At 45.9% G+C, this 15,571-nt stretch overlaps 2 protein-coding genes across 4 annotated transcripts in view; both read left to right on the forward strand.

The window, feature by feature from the left end:
- Rab4 (RAS oncogene family member Rab4) overlaps positions 1 to 15,571 on the forward strand; it is a 90,013-nt gene that overhangs the window by 66,920 nt on the left and 7,522 nt on the right. Inside the window, exons 1-4 of one of the 3 annotated variants that reach the window (XM_084582418.1) lie at positions 6,585 to 6,749; positions 7,861 to 7,941; positions 10,296 to 10,410; positions 14,549 to 14,611. In XM_084582418.1, the coding sequence (XP_084438544.1) occupies positions 6,734 to 6,749; positions 7,861 to 7,941; positions 10,296 to 10,410; positions 14,549 to 14,611 (275 nt within the window). In that variant the 5' untranslated portion in view covers positions 6,585 to 6,733. Of the gene's footprint in view, positions 1 to 6,584; positions 6,750 to 6,795; positions 7,180 to 7,860; positions 7,942 to 10,295; positions 10,411 to 14,548; positions 14,612 to 15,571 lie in introns of those variants that run through there. The other 2 variants (XM_084582417.1, XM_084582416.1) reach the window with 2 other exon arrangements.
- Positions 5,260 to 5,844, forward strand: LOC146176092 (proteasome assembly chaperone 4-like). Its single transcript, XM_084580913.1, has one exon. The coding sequence runs from the start codon at positions 5,418 to 5,420 to the stop codon at positions 5,826 to 5,828; it is 411 nt and encodes a 136-aa protein (XP_084437039.1). The 5' UTR covers positions 5,260 to 5,417; the 3' UTR covers positions 5,829 to 5,844.

Here is a 15,571-nt window from a genome sequence, read left to right on the forward strand (position 1 = left end):
AAATTTTTGGTCTCGTTTTTTACAAGAACCTAAATAATCGCATTCTGTTAGCGAAGTGAAGTCCTCCTTTGCCGCGTTTGCATTATTTTGTTGCGTTTATTACATGGAACGTGCCGTTTTTGCTGAAAGTAAGGAGGCTGCATATCTAACTTGTCTAGCAGAGCAGCTGCCCCCAAAATCAAAAGTTTTTTTTTTTTTTTTTTTTAATGCGAGGACAATTGTTGTTACCTTAGAGATATTCAGAGAGTAAGGTATGCTATAGGTGCCCCGCTATAAGACAGAGAATAGGCCTGGTTACTTTTAGTAAGGACTGTATACGTATATAGCACAGCGCGACCCGCTTGCTTGATCCGCCACAGCGCGCCATCGTGCGCACGCGTCGATTTGCCCCGACACGGCTGGCATACTCGCCTGATGGATGGAATATAGGCGCGTCCCCTTTGAAACTGGTTGGTAGCAGTTGCTATATCAAGCTCGCCCCCCCCCCCTCCCCCCTATATCTAATACTCGTGTCACACGAGTAAGCAAAAACTCTTTCACCTAACTGGTCTTCTAGCGAGTTCAAAGTCTTTTATTCAACAAGAGTTGCATAACAGACACACGGCGCCGGCGATCTCTTTTTAGCGTTTCCTACCGAGGACGCTATTGAAAGCGTGGTGCTAGATCTTGAAACAAAACCCCTCTGAATAAACCAACGTACTGAAACATATAAATCAAATACGAATCCCTAAACCCCAGGGCTTCAGGAAAAGGTGACTGCGCCTGCATCGACTTCCGCTTGAATGCCATCACATTCGAGTATAAGATGGTTAATTGTTTCTGCGGGTTTACCACATACTGCACATGTGTCATCTTCATGGTTAAATTTGTTTTTGTAGCTGCGTGTTCTAAGGCACCCCGATCTAGTTTCAAAAAGTAGGGCACTGCCTCCACCTCTCGCCATAATTAATGCGGCGCCATCTGGCGCCCTCAAGGCGATATGCGCATGCGCATTAGAACGCACAGTAGCTGATCGCATTTTGCTACAACTCTCGTCAAAGACAAGAGGAACTCAAAATTCAAATGCTCCCACAAATTCGAGAAGGGATTACAACTATCCTGCAGCTGTCGCTGTCTGTCCTTTGAGAGGAATAGTATGCGTGTTGACTAGTTGAATAGTGCTTTCGGCGTGACTTGCCCTTTGCACCTTAAAGCGCACTTTGAACCTTCCGCCATTCGATGCAGGCAGAGCGCTCAGTGCCATTTGCGCCCGAGCGCTGGCGCCACATTACCGTCTGGATATCATTCGGTGGCGCGCGGCACACATTTAAACTAGAGTTACTGTATATAACTAATTTTAATAGTGCACTGTGGTCTGAGGTGCACAGTCACATGGTGCGTTAAGGTCCACTTTCACCCTGGAGCTCCCGTTTCCACTGTGTTGGATTTGTTTAATTCTTTGTAATAGACAGAATTTTTTTCGTTACTTCAGCCGCTTGACCTGTTGAAGGGGCTGCTTCAAGAGAAAATTTTTTCAGTGGCAGATTATTTAAAAGCAGGTGGTGATCCGTCTATTAGCTTGAGAATAGTCCTGCGTCCGCCTCTTCTCCCGCCAATTCGAATTCTTCAAGCGCTCAGTAATTGCACATCACTGGCGCACGCGTCCATATGGGCGTCAATTCCAGTTTTCTTTTTCTAACGTGATCAGGTTTCTCCGAAACATTTACTATATAGTATTTCTGTTTGGATCTTTTCTCTAAAATCATTTGTCTCAGATGGATGGAGTTTCCCCTAAGAACAGATTGATTTTCAAAGTCCTCGTTTCATGACCTCAGGCCTTCTACGGGCAGCCTGCATTGCAAAAAAAAAAAAAAAAAAAGTTCTTTATCATCATCATCAGCCTGCATACGTCGTCTCGATACAGTGTTCTCGACTTACACGCCCGTCAATGTTCACTTGACGTTTGCGGAAGAAAAAAAGGAAAGTTGAGTTTGAGATAAGCTATAATACAAATTATTTACAGTTGCCAGTTCTGCCGTTCAGTGCGCATATGAACGGCTTCGTGACATGTCCGTGTGTCGTGTTGTCGAAAGACAATTTTGTTTTTGGTTTTTGCCACTCGGTTTCGTGTGTTTTGCTGTTTTGCCTTGCCTTCAGTTTCAATGCTTCACCTAGGCACGAGCCCACTCCCATCTTCTGGGAAATGAGGGAGCTCATAACCTTGCCCGCGGTCTCATGTTCCGGGTAGGCTCTGACCTCTGACACTGAGCAGGGACAGGCTAATCAACTATAAAGATATTACTGAGCACTACCTGCTAAACAGGGTAGGCATATAGGACACTAAATAAGATCCAAGAAAGCATCTGGAGGCGCTTACAAACGAGAACTTTTCAGAATGCAGCTACTTTAGCCAGTGGTGCCCGGAACAGTTCTGAAACAGATGCAAACTTAGTCGGGATAGAGCGGATCTGGTACATATGTTATGAACGTGTCCAGAAATGCAAAATATAAATCAAGAGACAAAAACACAATTCTAGAAGACTCTATATTGTTGCGCTCACACCAGAAACTTAAATAAGTCTTATCCCACGTATAGTTTCATAAAATTACGTAGAGGAAGAGCTGACGTTACTATAGCCTAGGCTGGCGCTATAGGCAGAAACGTGGATTGTGCCTCGGAACTGGTAGCTACGCCGCGGTATTTTTTTTCCCCTTCCAGTTCCAATCTCATAGCGCTGAACGACGGTTGTGACGTCATAGACCCGTTGTGGTCATAAGAGGTGTATTAAAACTGCAGTATGGTCGCTGCTATGTTTATTGTAATGCGCACAAATTCCTGCTCATGCCTGCTCAGAAGTTAAAGTCTCAAGAAATGAATAAAAAAACTATTACATCTCAATATTTTCATCAGTCATCACATGAACAAAACGTAGCAATGACATCACAGCCGTCGTTCGACGGCTGAAAGCAAATCCGAAACTTTACTAGAAAAAAAGATTAGTTGCAAATTGATTAGGTGGTGTGTTTATTGCAATGCGCACGAATTCCTACTCACGCCTGCTCAAAAAATAGAATTGCAAGAAATGAATTTAAAAAAAAAGCAATTACATCGCAATATTTTCATTACTCACATGAACTAAACACATCAATGACGTCACTGCCGTGGTTCAACGGCTGAAACCAAAACCGAAACTGTACGAGAAGAAAAAAGATCAGTTTCAAATTGTTTAGCCGATGCGAAAGAATTCCGCCTGTGATTCATGGGCACTAACGTCTTGCGCACCATTCAAGAAAAAAAAAATTGATACCGTTTGTCTTTTAAATTATTTCACTTGCATCTTTAATTTCAATAATTTAGGCTAGGGTGGTACTTTCACAGCATATTTCCAACAATATACACGCTGAATATGATATCTCATATTCACGATGTTTATGCGTCTTCCCACAGCAGATGAAGCGCAGAGCTACTAGGTTTCCCTCTTATAAGGATAACTTAAGAAATTGGAGTAAATTTAGGTTTGATTTGATTTGTTAACGTCCTAAATCGATACAGGCTATGAGAGACGGCGTGGTGGAGGACTCCGCATATTTCGACCACCATCGCACAACACACGGTCGCTGCTCCGTTTCACCTCCATCGAAACGCAGCCTCCAGCAGTTGGAATCGAACCCAGGTACTCCGGTACAGTGGTTGTGTCGTGTCAGCTGCTCGTGCGCTGTGACTGTTAGTTGTTGGCAACGGCTGATCGATTCAGTGCGCAGGGCAGTAGCGGCTCCCGGCAGGAGGCCGCCCGCAGAGGACTCGATCATCTCCTCGCCAGTTCCCAAATATTAGGTTTCAATAAATACCTTTTCCTCCTCTGCCTCCCAAAGGGAAGACACGACCAAGGATATGTTTAGAAATTATTCAAGTAGATTCTTAGTACTCCAGTTGGCCTGCTTTTTACCATGCCATGCCGTCTATTTTTGTATGCTGTTTTAACATGGATATATTTTACTGCAGACTATTTATGCAGTTTTTGCAATAAAGCCTAAAAAGAATCGAAAATTCTGTTTTTACAACTGTGCATGCTGGTGTGCTTATGCGCTTTGGTCGACCTGTTGCCGCGCTTGTGCCGTGTTTCCTTCCTCGTGCGTGTTTTGCTGCGCTGTTCTAACACGATGAATGACCAACATCTGTTTATCCGTCTTAGCGCTTTGCATGTTTTCAGAGACGGTACATTTGTGCAAAGCTCAGCTAGCATATAAGCCTCTTGGACGAAAATTTTAATTGCACACTGCTGTTCAGTGCTTTCTTGTGTTAATGAAAGTACAGCAGAAAACAGGAAACTTAAACACGTGTTGCACATTCTGTGGCCTGCTTTACTCTTTCACGACAAAGACATTGAGCACCACTATGCAACTGAAATTTTAGTGGCACATGCTTGCTGAGCTTTACACGAATGTTACTGGCAAATGTTTGTACCGATAAAAGTCCTGCGAGCAAGTTCCGAGAAACGTCCAAATGTCCGCCTTCGGGTTCCATCGGATGTCCGTGGGACGTGATCCGGTGTCACAAACGATAGTCCGACGGATGTTCGCGGTACGTATGTCAGACATAAACGGATTTCCGTCGGACGTCCGAACCTCCGAAAAAGGACATCCGCCGGTCGTCTTTCGTACATCAATGGCCGTCTGGGCGTTAGTTGTTGGCAAGGCGGCAGAAGGGTTAAGTAGCAAGTGCAGAAATTGATCAAGATGCACTTAATTATTTTGCAAAAAAATCAGTTTTGTCGATTTCCTTGTAAAATAAAGATTGTGAATTGGTTTACATGAAAAAAATGCCTGTCACACTCCTCTGCGGGCACTTGAACCATGCCATAAGGGAACGGGAAAATCAGGGATCGTAAGAGGAGGTGTTGTAGTGGAGGGCTCCGGTATAATTTAGACTACCTGGAAACATTTAGCGTATAAATTGTAATCCCAGAGCTCACGGATGGCTTTGCGTTTCGCCTTCATCGAAACATGGTCACCGCTATGGCTATGGTTCCTGGCCTCCGCGGTCACGTTCAATCCCGGAGCTTCGGTTCAGTAGCTGAACGTCTTAATAACTTAACCACTGCGGCTTGTTTTTTTTTTTTTTTATTTGTGGCTTGGTGACATTTAGAATTTCCACATTGTAAAAACTTGCTTGCGCGCGACCGTGGTTTGTGGAAGTATCTTTACTTCCCAGAGGGCGCAGCTTATTGCGTTGATTCAGAGGTGCCCGGCTTCAAGCGTACATCCTGGCTCAAATATGTAGCGCAAGATGGCCGCGCCCTCATCGCTGTTTGCGTGCGTGTTGCGAGCTGACTAGTTTTCTTCGAACGTCGTTGACATTGTTAATATTTCTCATTTTGGTGTTATCTGGCACACGGAATTTTGAACGGGAACAGTGGTCGTCGTAAATAGCAAGAGCCATGAGTGTTGCAGCCACCACTTCGTCGTCGTCTTCGAGCGTTGCCGCGCCGGGCATAGGCTTCAACTTTTCAACCCACCAGTTCAGGCGCCTCTTCAACGGCAACTCTGTGCACTTTCTGGTACTTCGCATGGACTCTAGTTTCTTGCTGTGGATCGGCTCTCAGAGTGGGAACATGAAGAACCTCGCGGTCGCCATGTCTACAGCGTACGAGAGGGCACCCACGGCGAGTTGTCTGATGGGCGACGCGTCGGACCTCACGTCGAGTGCACTGGCATCTAAACTGTCAAAGCGCACGGGCTGCCAGGTGTTTGTCAGCTATAACCTCTCCACTACGGACGCAGCGACAGTGAACTTTGTGCACGACTCTCTCGTCGAAGAAATTTCTCTTAATCCGGAAAAGTTTCATTAAACGACATTGCCCGAAATGCTGTACTGCTTTTCGTTGGGTCATAAATGCTGCAGTGTTACGGCACGTGAGCTTTTCAGAATATTTAAACTAGGTTTTGTGTAGCTTTTTTTTTTTTTTTGTCTTTTAAAACCAGAGTCTCCTACTCTATGTTTAAGACAGTCACCATTTTGGACTTATGTTGACAGTCTGCTGACAGTTGCCGTGCGCGTTTGCCTATTACGCAAGGAAAATCAGTTTCATCAGTCTTGGAAGCTACGACCTAGCTCACTCGATACATGTTATTTTCTTAACAGTTCTGCTATAGTTCTGCTATGGTTCTGCGGTTCTGCGCCTAGTTGTTGTTGTTGTTACGAACTTTATTTTTCCACCGATGTAGGAGGAAAAATAAAGTTCGTAACAACAACAACAACTAGGCGCAGAACCGCAGAACCATAGCGCACAGCCGTCACGTCACCACGTCACGTTGTTACGACGAGCAGCGGTTTCCGTTGTTTGTGTAGTTTCGTACGTTGCGCCTAGCAACAGTGCCCAAACAGAAAACGCGAATGAGGAATTCTCGGCACACGCGGGCGTCCGCTGATAAATCGCAGCAGGACAGTAGTGTTTGCTTTAACTCACGGAAAGGAAGAGCAAAGTTTGCTGCTGGGAAGGTCGCTGTGGGCTGAAAATACAAAACAAATGGGCGGAGGGGAGGACTTTACGTCATCAAGTAGATGTCTCTAGCCTGTCTGGCTCTCCATGGCTGGTGTTTATCGAGCCTCAGAAGTAGCCGCCAGAGCGCCGTAGTCAGTAGTGGTCGTCTCGCACACTTGCAGACGGCAAAAAGCTGGTGGGGAGCGGACTCGGAGCGCTGCACGGGCGCCGTGTAAATTTGATGCCCGAAAACTGGCATCGCAGCGGGCAGCATGTCAGAGTCCTACGGTGAGTGAGGTTGCGCGGCCGGCGCATTTTCTCCAGGTCCTTTCGATGCTCGCGTGGTCGCCCGTTCGCGAAGTGAGGAGAAGAAAGTAGTCGCTTGCCTCAGTGGCCCCCTTTCGCCGATTCGACCAGCTGTGCGTGTGTATGTGTAGTGCACTAGCGGCGGGTTCTCCCAGTAGTAGGCCTACATCGTAGACCCCGGACTGCGTAGCACCGCGGACGAGCGCTCCGTCTTGCGACTATTTTTCTTTGCGAGCCGGAGCCCCGCACGTCGTTCCGTTGATTTCAGGCTAAACCTAGCCCCACTCCTTGCATTTTATTTTTTTCTTTCGCTACGACGACGGGTGCGGCTCAAGTCGGGTCTCCGAGTCCACGACAGCGCGCTTGTGAGAAGCCGTGCTCTCTGCTGCGATGCTGAAGCGGAGGAAATCTGGTATGCACCGCGAGTGCCTTTTGTTTCCTGACGCTTTATTGTTTCTGCGGCGTGATGTTTGGGTTCTGCTGCGGTTTTTCTCGTCTTCCGGTTTCGCGATGCCGCGAGCGTTGCTATCCCCGCCGGCGACGCGTCTTCCGTCGGGGACTGAAAACCTGAAAATTTTCGGTTTGTGTTGCGGTTGCACGATTTGTGTTGCGGTTGCACGATCGCTCTTGGGACGTCAGCTGTATTCCGGGCAATCCTTGGGATATGTTAAAGCGCAAATGTAACTGTCGCGACGCGCTCTTCGTGCGTGTGACAGCTCAGTTTCTTTGGCACCGGGTAGAGCGCTGACAAATCCTAGACGACCCTGGAGACTACGGATTACGACGACGACGCCTGCGCGCCTGTCAATTGTAGAGGTCCCAGTTTTTTTTTTTTTTTTTTTTTCGCGAACAAGAAATGATGCTAGCAAAGAGAGGGCGGCGCTTTCCAAGAGGTTTATTATTGTGCGTTACTTGTCTCGAAGCGCCGATTGCTTCCGCGCTCTAATCGGTCTGCCGAATCCGGACCCCGTTGCTCGTAATTGCGTTTGCGGGATTAGCGTTGGTCCGCTCAGCTGTTTGTTTTTCTAGGCGTAATCCTCGGCATTTGCAGTAAGTACTCCGTTGATCTTTTTTTTTTTTTTTTTCCTTTCAGACTACCTGTTCAAGTTCCTGGTGATCGGCAGTGCGGGGACAGGGAAGTCATGCCTTCTCCACCAGTTCATTGAAAACAAGTGTGAGTTGCCGTTGGTAACAATCGGGTACCCGAGACGTTCCGACTCGCCGCGTCACGTGTCATGTGCGCTTCCACTCCTCCCCCTGCTCTGTGGCGAGGGCTTTTTGTCATCGCCGACGCGATCGCGAGGTTTCCCCGGTGGGAAGCGTGACAGCGCAATACCCGTCATATCACAGGCCGTTTTCCTTTTACTTTTCATTTACCCTGCACGCCGAACTGAGGGCCGAACGATAGGTGCACATGTGAGGCTGCCTCATAAAAGTGTGCCGGAAATTTCCACAAACGAGCATGGACACTAACTTTCCGACACATACTTGTAGGCATCTTGGAAATATTGAGAACGAGCTTTTTACAATGGAGAGGAAGCTGTAGGTTGGAGTGCACGAACAAGCGATCATAAGGGAAGAAGACAACTAATTCCAACGGTCTGCGCTGCCCACATGTGCTCTCTTTGTGCCGCACATCTGCTCTGTTTTGTTACTACGCTTTGTAACCACTGCCTTGCTCACAGTGTAGCAGCTCTCTCTAGGCGGTCCTGGCAGTGTTGGCTGCCCTCGATGTTCGAACGGCGCAACTTGTCAAGGGGAATACATGTTGTCCACTTTAACAGATATCAGGGTGTCGTCTGTGTCATGTATGGTTTGTGTAATGCCTGCGTGGTTGTTCCAAAGCACTGAGCGAAGTTCAGTATACGTAGGTAGAGGGAGGAACTTGACCTTGTTTGAATGCAAAGGGAGCCTGTGCAAGCATTCATTTAACATCTGTTTGACTTTCTTTTTTCTGCAACCTCTTGCCCCGCTCCAGCTCTTTGAGGAAACGCTTGCCTACAACCTTGAAAGCTTTAACTAAGGCATGCAACATAATGCTGAATGCTGCAAACACACTTGGAGCAGATTTCTCCTTTATGAAGCAAACTGCAGTTAATTCCACAATGATTTGAAATGTACCTTTTTTGTGACAGTCTGTGGCATCCAAGTAAGGACAGTCAATGCTCAGCAGTCGGGCACATGGATGAAAAAGGTTAATTTGAAACAAAATATAGCTATTTATATTTCAGGGTCACATGACACGCACAGGGTATACCGACCGAGACGGTCACTGTAACGCTTACACACAGCGAGTCCAAGACAATCCAGCACATACAGAAGTGAAACTGAAACGCAACTACTTTCATGCTTGAAAAGTAATTGAGTTTAGTGGGAGGATTCTTTTGATGACGGCCTGAGTGAAAATGGGCAGGAGGGAAACAGGGAAAAGGCAGTATTTTTTTTTATGGTGGATAGTGGAGGTGACGCTAATTTTGCTGCGATTGCGACAACTGTTCACAGAGATCTTTCAGGTTCTCTCAGGTTCTCTCAGGTTCTCAGGTTCTTTTTTTTTTTTCTTTTTGAGGCTACAGTAACTTTTTCTTTCATGGCAGAATTAAAAATAGATACTATAAGAGGGCTGAAAACATCATTAATGCACTCAAATTTTTTGACAGGTACGTATAGTTTAGTACGAGCATAGCAACACTGAATAGGGATGGTCTGTGTGGGCTATTAGAAGGCAGAGCATTTTCATCTTCTGCACTTAATTGACGTAATATGCAATTTGCAATGGACCTCTCAGATTCATGGCAGTCACATTAAAGACATCTGCACCTAACTTCTCTGTTCTTTGTAAAAATAGATTCTGCTGACCTTTCTGGCTGCGATGACGTGTGTGGCCTCAAAATTTGCAGTAGAAAAAAAAAATTGGATTCCAAAGTTCTTCTGCGTTCCGGTTCAAGCTCGTTGCAGTGATACCTGAAATGACACGTTGACCACTGTTTTGAAGCGAGTAGAGTGGTTGTTTAGCCTTGGATGTGCATACAAATATATTTTCACACGCCGTGGTTCCCTTGTGGAAATGGCTGGTTTCGAAGAGTCGTGACTTGCTGTAGCTATCATAAAAGCAAATTTTTCTGTAGAAGTGGTCTCTGTGTGATCAAAACTGCGATGCTTGATCGCCTAACAATACCTGCACATTACTTAGATCACTGTAGTTCATTCTATCCCTAATTGTCCAGGTTAAGCGGCTAATTAGACTTGCCCGCAACAATCGCCGTTTTGATCACCATAACAATTATCACTGTAATTATGTCTTTTGCACTGAGACGTAATAGTCATTTGTGGCTATGACTGTGAAATATCGTTGTCCCAATTATAATTACTGCAGTCTGAGGCCAATAAGCGTACTAACAGATACTCAGGTAGGGACAAAATGCATGCTGGTTAGACTTGTGGAGCTTGCACAGACTAGTTTTTATGTTGCACTGTGCTTGTGGCCCTTGGTTTTGATCCTTCTTTGTTCTGTTGGGGGTGTGTGTGCAGTCAAAGCGGAGTCCAACCACACCATTGGCGTCGAGTTTGGCTCCAAGGTGGTGAACGTCGGTGGCCGGTCAGTCAAGCTGCAAATTTGGGACACGGCTGGCCAGGAACGGTTCAGGTATGCCTCGTCGCATGCTTGATGGTTCCTGCCCAGACAAGATAGCTTATCGTATATTACGTGTAGGACACAGCTTAAAAAATTACAGACGATGTGCATAATTAAATGCGAAGTAGGTGCGCTAGCACTGAGCAAGACGTGGCTGCTCAGCCTGGAGTAATATACGCTTGTACAGTGCAGCGAGTGTGCTGCATGTGCGCTCCCATTGGTTCAAGCTGTGTGGCTGCTCCACCTCCTCATTGACTAAGCCGCTTGATGCGCATGTCGTCACTTTCTCTTTCGCGCTTCTAGTTTACTGAGAGAGAGAGAACGTCTTTGGAGAGAGATTGGTGAAATGCGCGAGTAAGGAAAGTACTGCTATGCACTTGAAAAAAGGCTGTTGTCATTGATGCGCAATGGTCTGCGCAGTGTTTATTATTAAACCACTAACGAATCGGAACAGGCAATGACATTCACTTTTCAGTGTTTTATTGCATTACAAAAATGAGAGGTATCAATATTCTTGCACTCTCAGTTTTATTTCTTATTACCTTCTTGTTTAACTGATAAGAATAAAGTTTAACAACCGCGAGTTCCTTTTTGCTTTTTTTCCCCGCTGCGCTGGTGCAGTGGTTAGAGCGCTAGACTGCTGTGCTCAAGGATGCGGGATCGAATCTCTGCCGCGATGGCCGCTTTCCGATGGAGGCAAAAGGCAATGCACCCATGTACTGTGAGGTGTCGGTGCACGTTAAAGAACTTCAGGTGGTCGAAATTTCCGGAGGCCTCCACTACGGCGTCTCTTATAGCATGAGTAGTTTTGTGACTTTAAGCCCCATAAACCAACATACCAACGAAACTTCTTTTTTTTTCTTTGTCATGGAGGACTCCTCCGTGGCGTTCATGGAATATGGGGGGAGCTTTATTGCCAGCATAACCAATTATCCGATGAATGATTTTTAACAGCCGTCCTTTCATTTGGTGGTGGCCCTTTGGCAATATTCTTCAAAGCACAAGTGCATAATCTTCTTAGCTTTCTTGGCCGACACGCTAGCAATTTTTGACCACCTTCGCTTGCTTGGTGAAGAAACACTGAATTTTGCCGCCCTCACAGGCTTTTGGTGAGGCACAAAGGATAAAAAAAGACTGACATTCATCCTCAGTAAATGTCAACTTCCTGATCGAGAGAATAGCTTGGCGATTAACGAAATGCTCTGATACAGCATTTACTGCAGGAGGTCTCAGTCGTCGTTGTTGTTAGCTGGCTGTCGCAGTCGTTACATTGACACATTGTAGGGAAGTTGCGCAGTCATGTGGGACCAACTTTGTCGTACCGCTTGCTTTGAGGCCTGCCTACCAGCGAACTTTGGCCAGCGGTTAGTGCTGGGTGACAGCTGCTAGAAAGCAGTGCTTTAACTGTTGACACATTGTTCCACTCACTGTACGATGTTATGAGAACAGGTGTTCTCAGAAAGTGTTTGTATTCCATGAATAATTGCAGATGCTACATCGTGATGCATTGAAAATTGCCGCTAAACTGCCACGGAGAGACATCCGAATGCAAGCAGTACATTATTGCTCGGAAGCATCACGTTCCTGCCATGCTCAGCTGTATGAGATGACGCGTGCCAAGGCAGTCACAGCCGTACTGTGTGGCAGGCTAAGGTGTAAAAAGTACGAGGGGCGTGAACCAGTTCTCGGTTCTTGGAACTTTTTGTCATAGTACAGGGGCTTAGCTTACAGCACATTTTTGTGCCACTGTTATGCTTGCTAACCCGTTTCTTTTGTCATTTAATGTGCTGGGATGTTCTTATTCTGGGGCCTTCACAAGGCATTCAGCAACCTGAGATAGGTAAAACAACCGAGTGAAAAACTCTGCTGCAATTTGATTAATCGCGTTCCAAGCATGCCCCCAGCAGCAGTAACAGACAACACTGTAGTGGCTACGCCCTTTGCACCAAGAGCTTCCATTCTGATAAATATCTTGGTGGACTTCCGTGCCCGAAAGTACTGGTTGAAATTGTGCAAGACAGCATTGAATGCCTGCTAGAGCTGACAGACTGAAAGTTTCTCCCTGTTTGCATTAAAAGATTGGTTATGCTCCGCAAACATGGAAAAGCTGGCACGGAAATGCAGTGTTCAGTGTTGTTCGCACTTTGCTGTCGTGAGTGCATTTGCCTTTGGCCTGCTAGAGACATTGTTGTTCTCTTGATCAGCTTATCAACCCAAGGCGGTGTGCAAGTGTAACCCAACAAGATAACGGGGGCTATCGATTGACCTTATCTGACATTTCTGTGACTTTTGGTGCAAAGTTCTCTTGCCACGTGGATGTAGATGGCAGGGATGATTCCTCTGTGCTGCCAAAGATATCCCCAGCACGTAGCATGCTCCTGGGGGATGTGACAACCTTTTAATTGAATTGAATGTATTTCAATGAGTGATGTTTATTCAGGTTTTCACAAACAAATTACCCAGTAGGTTGGGGTCATCAAAATAGAAAAGTCTAGTGTAGTTAGTTTCACTGGCCGTTGATCCTCTTGAGGTTGAGGAGACTCTTGCTTGAGTGGAATACCAATTATTTCTCGTTTTAATGATGATACCAAAAAGACTGAGAAATAACTTCGGTCATTTTTTCTGGATCACGCGATTCTGTTCACTTTCCGAACAAAATGCAACATGCACCTTGCCTTGGTTGTTGTTTGAAGCAGAGGCTGATTCGATGGTGCAGATGATGGTGCAGAAAAAAAAAATCACTGCTCATGAACCATTTGAGCGAGACACGGACTATATCATCACGAAGAAAACTGCGTTTCCTTCTATTTCAGAATTGTCGTTCATAACAGGACATTTGAAGAGACTGATTACCAGCCATTAGCTACAAATTTAATAAGAGCAAATATTTGATTCATATGTGCATATTGTCATGTAGCAGTGACCATGCCATCAGCAACAAATGAAGAGACTTGATCTTTACTGGAATACGCTCTTTATTGGGCTGACTTGCGCCCGCAAAAGAACTGAATAAATGAAGAGACTTGATCTTCACAGTAATAAACTCTTTATTGGGCTGACTATAACTTGGCGGCAGCGATAGCAACATGCATGATCAGCGGTCGTCAATTTACTAATCCCGTCATACTGACAGATGCTCAGTTTATAGGCGGATCCACATATGGTGACTAGCACAACCTAGAACATTGCAGAAATATATTCGAGAAAGATCTCAGCGCATCTAGCGCAACAAAGGAACTGATAAAGCTTCATCTCGCGACAACAAGCATGGTCAAACAAAGAACGCAAAATTGATGCGCGTTCCAGAATCAGTGATAAGGCTGCATACTGGTGGCTGTCGAAAAAAAAAACAAATAAAGATTTGAATGGTTTGCAGAAATATATTTGAAATATGAAATGTTCAGAATGCCCCTTTTGCACATGCAAAAGCAGCGTGCAGTCTCTGTCACATTGTCAATGGCATGGCTTTTTTCTTTCCCAAAGAAGGGGACAGATGGTGCCTACACCGGAAAACTTGAAACTAAATGTTCAGATGTGCCTTGTTCGAGACAGAAGCCTCTTTCCTATGCGTAGTGCAGGGCATAGCACCTTTTTGAAAGTAGTGTTGGTCTTGCAATGAAGAGCTGCATGTGATGATGCGCGCTACATTCTGCAGCTCGAGTTATTTGCATAATTTAAGCTAGCCTTTAACCAAAGATGTGGACGTGGGCTCCAGGGCGGGACACAGAAAGCGGGATAGAGGCTTCTGGCGGTTTGCCAGACCTGCCGGCCTTGTGTGAGGGGAAGGAAAAACCATAACCAGCCAAGAGTGTAGCGGGTAGGTCAGGTAAGGTATGTTGCTTGCTTGACATGACTGCGACTTGTGCTGGGTGAGGTAGTAAATGAAAACGAGTTGGAGATGCCTTTGGTCTGCAGTGGCCTTAATCTGGCAGATGTTGCAGGTAATAGAAGCAGGGTTACTTCAACTGGGAATACAATTTTAGTCCTACACTCTGGCCACATTAGTGACCTGTTGCCAGCTTGCAGGACAAATGGCCTGTTTCATACGTTCAGTAATTGCTTAAGGGGCTGGAAGTCACCTCCGGTGTACAATACCGGTCGGTCTGCGGTCTTGACGTAGCGGTTTGCTGCTCGTTCTTTCTCTCCCCAGGTCTGTGACCAGGAGCTACTACCGAGGAGCAGCGGGTGCCTTGCTGGTGTACGACATTACAAGGTAGGTGGTCGCCTCATTTGCCGTGTCCAATTAGTGGTGATTGGTACAGTGTGTCCCGCAAAGCTACTCTATGCGAGGATTTCAACTTTTTTGGTTGATACCAAAAAAATAATAAAAAAATACATGTACATCTAAGATTACCGGCTTAGTGCGTTAGTAATTAATTTGCTGATAATTAATGGCATTAGCGGTCGAGAGGTATGGAGTGGCAGTCTTGTTTTTTCATTGCCTCACAGCTTTCTATCTGATTGGGCATCTCACAGACCAATTCTAGTCTCTTTGTGCTCACATGCATGCTTAGCCTTCTTTGAAGTCTTCAGTTTGATTCCTTACACATTTCATAGATTCCAGGCTTAGATGCTGTCATCGCTGCTACTCCACAGTTTCATTATCCTGCACAGAACTCATCAAAAGCCAATTGCTAAACACCAGTGGACTGACCACTAAAACATTAAAAAAAGTAGGGCCGCTGGCCAGCTACAAATTGCTCCTCTTACCTTGTGTGACTTTATTTCAAGCGCGTGACTATGGAGTATTTCATTCATCCTTCCACCCGTGCATGTGGCGATCCTGCTGTACACCTCGTTCAGCCACCGTGCTGGCCTCTCCCTCGCTGCGCCATCTCTGGCTTTCATCCTGTGCACTGTGCTCTGTTGAAGCAATATGATGACTGATGTTACTTTGCTGCCTGTGTACAGTATCGTCCACTGCTAAAGGGAACATGTGATCGCATGGCCTACACACTTCATAAAGTGCTGCCACCGACAAACGGCAAGAATGGGCAGCACCATGTGCATGCTGGAGAAGAATAGCCAGTGGTGGTTATTGCGCATGCACCTTGTGCCGTTGTTCTTTATCCGGTTCTCATGGGAGAGCCTTGCAGACTGCTGCAACCGCACGGTCTCATGTTCCCTTTAATAGTGGACCGTACTGTACACCATAACTGGTAATGCAGTCTTT

Source organism: Amblyomma maculatum, chromosome 10 (assembly GCF_055883805.1).
Source record: "Amblyomma maculatum isolate TAMU_Amacu chromosome 10, ASM5588380v1, whole genome shotgun sequence".
Classification (NCBI taxonomy): domain Eukaryota; kingdom Metazoa; phylum Arthropoda; class Arachnida; order Ixodida; family Ixodidae; genus Amblyomma; species Amblyomma maculatum.